Source organism: Nannospalax galili, unplaced genomic scaffold (assembly GCF_000622305.1).
Source record: "Nannospalax galili isolate Female #2095 unplaced genomic scaffold, S.galili_v1.0 scaffold54, whole genome shotgun sequence".
Classification (NCBI taxonomy): Eukaryota; Metazoa; Chordata; class Mammalia; order Rodentia; family Spalacidae; genus Nannospalax; species Nannospalax galili.
In genome coordinates, this window is record NW_008341028.1 from 5,558,510 (window position 1) to 5,567,926 (window position 9,417).

Here is a 9,417-nt window from a genome sequence, read left to right on the forward strand (position 1 = left end):
ACATCATAGGATTAGACTTCCCCTGAAATGCTTGTCCATGGTCCCACACTGTCACACTGCCAGCTCCTTGGGGCAGGGGCTTTGTCTTTGAAACTGTTTGTATTCCTGTGCATAGCATACACTAGGTGCTTAGGTTTCTGAGGTGAATGACTACAAGTCCCACCTATTAGATATCCTGGTAACACTGCAGCAAATGGCCACCTTGAAGAAGGAAAAAAGGTAAGATTTTTATTAACTGAGTACACACAGCTGACTTGAGTAGAGGCTGTAGGTACTCACAGAGACAACTTAGCATTTAGGAAAATATCTTTATTATTTTTTAAATGTTCCACTATTTGATTTAAAAACCATAATGGTGGGTTTTTTCACAACTTTACAAAGTGTAGAAAAATGATTTTCTCCTTCTTTCTGGAAATCTCATCCCCAAATTCAACAGGGATCTTTCCTGGTTGAACCCAGCAGGAAGGAGGGAGCAAAGAATACAAGGACAGCACAGTTGGGGCTCTCTGGGTGATCAGAGGTTTTTCCTTCACATTAAAGCGCAGGCTGAGTCCCAAAGATTACATATGACTTCTCTAAGGGAGGCTCAATCCATATGGATCTGCAGCCTACTGAGGCAGACCTCTGTTTTGAAAGCCAGCAGTCCACTAAAGGCCTAGAGTGTGTATCTGTGGCGGGCAGACCATAATCAAGGCAGCTTTGTGAGAATGAGGACCAGAGAGTACCTGTGGCTCAGATCCCTCTCCTGATAAACACAGCCAGGAAAGAAGCTGTGGCTTGGTGCTCTAGATTTAAAAATTCCCCCCTTTTATTCAGCTCACAAAGGCTAATTTGTCAAACGGCTATTTAAAAAAAAAAAAAAAATTGGTTCTATTTCAGCTGTAATCAGCAGTTGGTAATTTTTTAGAAAAAGCCAACTTGAGTTGCTGGTTGATAAGTCCATGTTTTGTTATCTGGCCTGTGACTCCTTTCTCTTGCGTGTAAAGAAGGAAAGGAGGTGCAGCTGTAGCAGAAGGCCGTTTGTTGATTTGAGAAAACTGTTAAAAAATGTTTTGCACTCCCAGACTAAAGCTGATGGAATCCCCAAACAATTCCACTGATTTTTACGAGAAACACAACTGTCTTTCTTGGGTGTCTCGAGTCAAAACAAGGCAACCGCCTAATGATTTACAGTCCCCACTACACATGTTCTGTCTTCTGGAAGGCATCAGAGAAAGGGCCAGCCTCCATCAGAATGATTGTAAACACACCACCGACAGCTTGGACCCTTTGCTTTTAAAAGCAGCAGGACTTTTTCCTTTGGCTGTGGCTGAAGAGACACCTCCCTAGGGCTGTTTAGGAAGAAGCAGCTGGAGACTGCCCTGAAACCAACAAGTAGGAACCAGGGATCCCCACTGTCTGGACTGTGGCTGGGTACATCATCAAAGGCAATCAGTGCATTTATGGCATATGAAAAGTATCCTGTGCTCCTACCCCTACAACTGGTCCCCAGACTCAACCTGGATGGATGTGAGACACAGGAGGTAGAGAACAAGCTTCCAATAAGGCACACAGGTAAGTGGCCCCCACTCCAGGCTCTTGAGGATTATCTCATCACGCGATTCCAGAAGTGATGGAAAGTGGAGGAGTTGGTGACACTCACGATGAGCAGTAGCAGCAGATACAGGGACATCATGACCATGAACCAATGGCTGGACAACCAGGAGAGCTGGCTTGACACTCTGCCCAAGGGGGGAAAGATCGATGTTGGCAACACGAGAAAAACATTTTTAAGTGTATGCAACAAGTTCTGGCTCAGAGAACACAAAATTATGAATTTCATCCTCTGTGTGAGCCACAAAGTGAAGCTTCATGCTGCTTTGCTGGAGAAATCTGGGGCTGTTCGCCCTGGCACTGACATGCCTTTCAACAGAACATTTTCTAAATGCACAAAGACAGCTATGCAATGAGCTCACTCCACTCTTCCCTTTTATAACTCTTCTTTTACCATTTATAACCCATCTTTTCTTAAGCAAGACTTTGGTATGGACTAGAGATGACTCAGTGGTTAAGAGCACTGGCTGCTTTTGCAGAGGACCTGGGTTTGATTATCTACACAGCCGCTAATAACCATCCATAACTCCAGTTCCAGGGGATATGATTCTCTCTTCTGGCCTCTGTAGGCATTGCACCCACAGGCGCACTTATATACATGTAGGCAAAATACTTATACACATAAAAATAAAAATTAATTAATTAAATCAATAAGCAAATAAAAATAAAAGGATGGGCTCAGGGTTGGGGGCAGATGGCTGCAGGTTACTCAGCAAAGGTCTTTTTACATATGAAATTATTTATTATTTTTATTTTTATGTGTATGAGTGTATTGCTTGCATATAGGTAAGTGCACCCGTGTCATGCAATGCCCACAAGGACAGAAGAGGCCATCGGATCCCCTGGAACTGGAGTTACAGACAGTTGTTAGCTGCCACGTGGGTGCTGGGATTGGAACCCGGGTCTTCTGCAAGAACAAGCAGTGTTCTTAACCGCTGAGCCATCTCTCCAGCCCCCAGGAGAAATCTTTTTTAAAATAACATTTATTGCAGGGCATGGTGACACACACCTTTAATCCCAGCACTTGGGAGGCAGAGGCAGGCTGATCTCTTTGAGTTTAAGGCCAGCCTGGTCTACATAATGAGTTCCAGGACAGCTGGAGCTACAAGGAGACCCTGTCTCAAAAAGACCAAAAAATAAATAATAAATAAAATAACATTTATTGATGTGTATGTGTGTGTCTGTGCATGTGTGGAGCCCAGAGGACAACTTACAGAGTCAGTTTTCTCCTTCTACCATGTGGGTCCCAGGGATCAAACTCAGGTCATCAGGCTTGGTGGCAATTGCTTCCTGAGCCTTATCACCAGCCCTGGGGAAGCTTTTTTTGACAGACTAGAAAGTGTTCTAAGCAATCCAAGTGTGCACTAAAAGCACACTCTAGCGAAAAATAGGATGGGAATGCAGTTTTGTCACGTATAAAAAGCCACGTGATTTTTTAAACAGAAGAATAATCTCCCCACACTCAGAAATCCTGTATAGATTTTCCAGATTTGGGTCAGAGGTGGGTTTGAGTGGTTAATGAAATCCAGAAACATAGAAACCACTGGTGTGTATAAGACATAGTGACATGGGGCTAGAGAGATGGCTCAGTGGTTAAGAGAGCTTGCTGCTCTTCCAGAGGAATAGAGTTAGGTTCCCAGCACCCACATAGGATCACTCACAATTGCCCATAACGCCAGCTCCAGGGGATCTGACACCTTCTGGCCTCCCAGGGCAAGTGCACCTGTACATATATACTATACACACACAGACACACATTAAATATAACCCCTTTTCCTATCATACCTGTTTACTGTGGATCTGCACAAGCTCTACAACACACCAAAAATGTCACGTGGTCACAGAGTGACTACTTCATCCCTAGGATCCTGCACATCCTCCCACCACCAGACTACTGAGATGGGATGAGGTCTCCTCTGTGGTTCTCCAGAGATAAGGCCCTCATCTGCCACTGGATCCAACATTCTTGTTTTATTCATTTATTTTACATCTTCTGCAATGCTAGGGATTGAACCTAGGGTCTCATGTATGCTAAGCAAGCACTCTACCACTGAGCTATATCCCTAATCTCAATGCTCACCAGAGAACTAATTAACATGAAGCATCTGACATCCATAGAAAGTCACTGTGGGAAATGACTGAGCTGAGCTGCAGAGCCTTAGTCACTGTCTAGTCCCCTGACTCTAGGTTTAGTCTCATCAATGGATATCAGACTATGATCATCCACCTAAGGGCCCCTGGTTTGACTTCATGCAGCCCCTCAAACATGCTTATGTTTCCAAATCTATCTTCTTCATGTGAATGTGAATGTGAATGTGAATGTGAATGTGAATGTGAATGTGAATGTGAATGTGAATGGAGTCAGGGCCATATCTTTGACTCCCACTCCTCCAGCACAGCACTTCATGCACATAAAGCACTTTACCAAGCCTGAACTCAGCCATCTCATGGCCTTTACACAGGGATATCTTCTTACCTCTTAGGCTGCTTCTGCGAATACACCAGCAGGTATTTCACTCGCAGAAGCTGGTTATTGGTGACCACAAAGTACTTAGGAGGGATGTCTCCCCCTTCACTATGCTTGATTCTTGCTCTGCTGCGGTCAATCTCCTTGGAATCTGAAGGACAGTAAAGCATACTTTATGGGGTAGGAGGACCAGGGAGAATACAATAACTAAAGAAGCAAGTTACGAATAGGAATGAGTCAAGATTCCTGGTGATCCCAAGGCACAGAAGGCTCAGTAGGCCAAGGAATGCATCTGTGTGTGCGTGCGTGCATGTGTGTGTGTGTGTGGTGCTGGGGACGAACACAGGGCCCTGCACATGCTAGACAAATACTCTACCACTAAACTGTATCTCCAGCCCAACTTAGAAAGAAAAAAGAAAAACCCTTTCCTTTCAATAACATGAAAAGGCTTTACCAAACAAAAGCTAAAGCTTTGTGGCCACAGAGACTGAAAGGTTTTGTTTTGATGTTCAATGTCACTGTGTGCAAACTTGCTAAGAATTACAAATTCGAACATTCGTGCTGTCTGGTTGGGAGGGTAGAATCAGACCTGGGTCTGTTCCTCAGGATCCAGTTGTTTCACATTAGAGGCCAGAACAGTCCATTTCCTGAATTCTCCTCTTTTTAATAGAGCCTACAGGCCAGTCTGGAAACTGGAAAGACAGTCCTATGACTTTGCCTTGGAGGAGGGTGGCCCAGCAGCAGACACAGGGCACACAGTCTAAGGGACACCTCAGTGCAATAGAAATGAAGTTGACCGCTAGTTATCTGTTCCCCAAAGAACCCGGGACTTGCTGTCCATGGCCTCGGATGCCCTAGTCCCTGGGGGCTCCAGCACATGCCACTGGAGCTCAAAGCGTCTGGACCCAGTATCCTTAGCTTTTGTTGTACAAACACTCATTGGATGTCAAGTACACACCAGGTTCTCTGCTGATGCCAGGTACCCAGGAATAAGTAAGATTAAGCTCCAGCCCTCAAGGAATCATGCCCTCACCTCACATATGTGCTTCCATTTGTCAACTTTTTATTTTTTTAATGTGTGTATGTCTATGTGAGTAAATGCCACATGTGTGTAAGTGCCTGCAGAGGCAGAAGAGGGAGTCAGATTCCTTGAAGCTGGAGTTACAGGCAGTTGTGAGCTGCCCAACATGGATAATGGGAAACAAACTCAGGTCCTCTGGAAAAGCAGCAAGTGCTCTTACCGGCTGAGCCATCTATTTCTCCAGCCTCCATTCGTCAAATCTTGCCTCCTTCCCTGACCACTTGGACCCACCACAGTGGTGCCTTCCTCTCATCTTCATCCCCTCCTGTGTCAGCTCCTCACCTGGGACTCCCAGTGATCTTTTCCCATCAACTGTTCAATCTCTGAGCAGACATCTCCCTCCTTGAAGGCCAGCCTCTATCCTGCACTGCTCTATCCCTAAGCATGCAACAGGCCTCCACCAGATACCTGGGCCAACAGAAAGCACCTGCAGCCAGGCCTGGGCCAAGTACTCACTCACCCTTCTTCTTGGTTTGGCACTTGACATCTGGATGATCGATGACCTCACACACAGCCACACAGCTAAGGATGGGGCCAAGGAGGCTGTGCTGCCACCCATGGCCGTGGGGACTATAAATGAGGGCCAGGCTCAAGTCGCTCGTGAGGTAGGTCCCCTCGCCAAATAAGGATGTCTAGAATGGTAGAGGCCAACAGAAAAGAAGTGAGTAGAGAGTTCAAACCACAAGATGACATATGCCTATCTTCAACAGAGTTGTAAACACAAAAATTTTCACGCTTTTCTCCCCCATCCCTGGTAAGACAATAGGATCAAATAACCTATGATATCATTATAGGGCTTATTGCTAAACACATTCCCATCTGACACCACTTTAAGTGACTGTGGATTTGGCCACCTAACCTGGCAAACCAGCAGTATCTTGTGATCAAGGCTAAGTGGAAAAAAAAAACAAAGATATGAGAGTCCAAACAGACTTCAGTTTCAATGTTCCAGTGAATTACATAAATTCTGTGTCTCAGTTTCTGCATCCACAAAATGGTGATAACAGCACCACCTCCATAAGCTTATGGACCAGGATTAAAAGACACAATATAGGGCTTGGGATACAGCTCAGTTTCTTGCCTAGCAAAACACATTGAGCAGGATGCCTGGCACATGACAGTGGTGGCCATGGGTGGGCACTCCATTACAGATGCTTCTGTTGTAACGAACAGAGTAATTCCTGTTATATTAATGCACTAAGCATAACTACAATGATGAGCTTGCAAAGGCAAAGTTACACCCTCTGTATAGTGAGGGGGTCACCCCTAGAGGGTAATCTGAATCATTACTTGGAAAAGAAACAAGTCTCTTAGACCAGACACTGGGACCAAATGAGAGACCGAGACATGAGGGGCAGGGTTAAGTTTTACTTTGTGTTGGTGTGTGCTAAAAAAAAATGTCCAAGAATCTATACTGCAGCTTCTTGGTGAAGGGTGTTAAGTTGGTTCCCTTCCTAAGTAAAACTTGGGGCAAATGAAGCAAACCTATGCTTGGCCTTTGAAAAGCTCCCTTGCCATGTAATACAGTGTCTTCAGTTCTCAAGAGTTGACACAGGCCTTCTTCAGGAACAATGGCTATCCTCTGAAAAGATCCCACATCAAAATTCTCTTTAAAAAAAAATTAAGTATACGTGTATGTGCGCGCACGTGCATGCACATGGATGCATATGTATGGAAGTCAGAAGACAACTTGTGGGAGTTGGCTCTCTCCTTCCATCATGTGGGTCCTGGGAATCAAACTTAGGTCATCAGGCTTGGCAGCAAGCTATCATTATTAACTTCTGAGCCATTTCACAGGCCCCTGACATCAGTTCTTTACTTAAGACCTTGGTGTATTCTCCCTTCCCAAGACTCAAAACTTTGAAGCAGGCTGCTGAGAGAAGGGGGCACAAGAGAAGCTTAGGTCGCTCCACCACGAAAACAATCTCACAGGTTCTCCTAATACACAGGCTTTCACAAGCAAGCCACTCACTGAAAACCCAAGCAGGGGAGGCCAGGGATTGATTCCATTTACTAAAGATCTTCTAGATGTGCCTAAACAGCAAACTGTCTGGGCACTAGAATGATGGTGTAGGAGACAATAACTTCAGGCAACTTCTCCAGGCAGGCTCCAGGGTAAGGTGGAGGCCCCTGGATTCCAGCAGCCTGGCTATCACAGAAAGCTAAGAACCAGCATAAACAAGCCGGCCATCCCCAGCAAAACCCATCAGCACTGATCAGACACAACAGGGTTGGAACAGGCTTCTCTAGCCTCGGGGCTATATCAACCCATTCCAGACAAGGCAGACACTGCTCCACCAGGGGACAACAGCCCACTGCACCCCCCACTACCTCAGATGCACTCTCCACTGGCCTATAAGAGCAGCTACTGCTTCCATTAGTGCTTAGTACATAGAGAAGCCTTTGTACACTCAAGCCATTCCAATCTTCTCATATGCTAAGAGGGTCATGGACACCTGAGCTATAGAAGGGGAAACTGAGGCTCACACAGCTTAAGTCCCTTTGCCCAGAGCTGCCAAGTCTGTTCAGCCCCCATCTATGATCTTCCTCCTACACCTTCCTGAGGGGGAGAATAAGTACTAGCAGAGAGGGGGTGGTTGATACAACTGAGTCCTAAGACTGAGGGGAAAAACAGTTCAGGAAGGGAGGAAAGGACCTCCTCCTCTTGATGTATTTCTCAAAGTTCAGTGTGCTAATGGGTCACTGGGGGAGCTTATTAAAGTGTGGGTTCTGGGGTTGGAGAGATGGCTCAGCAGTTAAGAGCACTGGCTGCTCTTGCAGGGACTCAGATTCAGTTGCCGGCACCTACATGGTGGCTAATAACTGTCCATAACTCTAGCTCCAAGGATCTGTTGCTCTCTTCTGGTCTCTTTGGGCATTGCACAACACAGGTGCACTTACATGCATGTAGGCAAACATTCATATACATAAAAAATATATAAATAAATTGTTAGAAAAATATTTTAAATGTAAGTGGTCTCAAGATTCAGAAGGTCAAATGTGGGTTACAATTTTGCATTTTCCCAGGTTCCCCAGATTATGGTGTTGGTAGTAGTTTGTGAACCACTCTCTGAATGCCATGGCCTCAGTAATCCCACCCACTCATATTCCACTCTCCACCAAGCACCTCCCCCACCCCACCATGGTCCACAATATCAGCAAGGTGCCCCAGCCCACCTTGTTCAGGTGGCAGTGCAGGCCATTGTGGATGATGGAATGAAAGTTTTCTAGGCGGCTACCATGGAAGGCGTAGATTAGGTCTCGTTCTCCTTTGGTCTCATAAAATTTGGCATTGGCTGGGTCAAAGTACTCAATTTCAAACAAGAAGTCTGGGGTGGGGACAGGCGTGTGAGGAGCACCAGTCAGCTGCTGAATCTTTTCAAACTTGAAAATATGAAGGCAAAACATGAAGGGAGTCACAATTTTCTTTGCGACACCAGTAAAATATGCTGCAAAAATGTCTTCTAATTGCCAGCATGGTGGCACAGGTCTGCAATCCCCGTATTTGTGAGGTAGACACAGTAAGACCAGGAGTTCAAGGTCATCTTCAGCTATATATCAAATTCAAAGAGAGCCTAGTTCAACAAGAGAGGGAAAGAAGGGAAGGGGAGAGGAAGGCAGACAAAAAGACCCCCTAAAGTCTGGGGGGGTCCCATTGGCTCTATTAGAATAATCAGTTTCATAATTCTAGAGACATTAATTTATAATCAAACTCAAAGCATATTACAGATCAAGACTGCTTTCCTCTAAAGACATTTTCCACTAGGTTGAAAAGCATGAGCTGACCCTAACCAGAAGATCTTTTTTTTCCTTCAGCTTTTAGGACAATATCTCACGTACCCAGGCTGGGCTCAAATTTCTGACCCTCCAACTTCCACCTCCTAAGTGCTGAGATTACAGGTATGCAACACCGCACCTGGCTCAGAAATACTTCTAATGTTCCTAACACATTCCAGGCTGGAGATGGTAGCCCATACCTGTAATCCAACATTCAGGAGGTTGAGGCAAGAAGATGGTAAGTTCTGAGCCAGCCTGGGTTAGAGCAAGACCCTGTCTCCAAAATCAAAACAATAACAACACTTATAATTTCCCATTTGCTTTCCATCATCCACCTTTTTTTCTTTTTGTTCTTTTTGAGATAGGGTCTCTCTGTAGCCCCAGCTGTCCTGGAACTCACTATGTAGACCAGGCTGGCCTTGAACTCACAGAGATCTGCCTGCCTCTGCCTCCTGAGTGCTGGGATTAAAGGCATGTGCCACCACGCCCAACTATCTTC

The 9,417-nt window shown here is 45.4% G+C and overlaps 1 protein-coding gene across 3 annotated transcripts in view; it reads right to left on the bottom strand.

Moving 5' to 3' along the window:
* Nucleotides 1-288: 288 nt before the first annotated feature.
* The window catches only part of Parp16 (poly(ADP-ribose) polymerase family member 16), a 23,972-nt gene continuing 14,843 nt past the window's right edge, over nucleotides 289-9,417 (bottom strand). For 2 of the 3 annotated variants that reach the window (XM_008836314.3, XM_029564994.1), the window contains 4 exons: nucleotides 8,319-8,525; nucleotides 5,602-5,773; nucleotides 4,070-4,211; nucleotides 289-1,721 (listed from right to left, as the gene is read on the bottom strand). In XM_008836314.3, the coding sequence (XP_008834536.1) occupies nucleotides 1,586-1,721; nucleotides 4,070-4,211; nucleotides 5,602-5,773; nucleotides 8,319-8,525 (657 nt within the window). In that variant the 3' untranslated portion in view covers nucleotides 289-1,585. The remainder of the gene's footprint in view (nucleotides 1,722-4,069; nucleotides 4,212-5,601; nucleotides 5,774-8,318; nucleotides 8,526-9,417) is intronic. The other variant, XM_029564995.1, reaches the window with a different exon arrangement.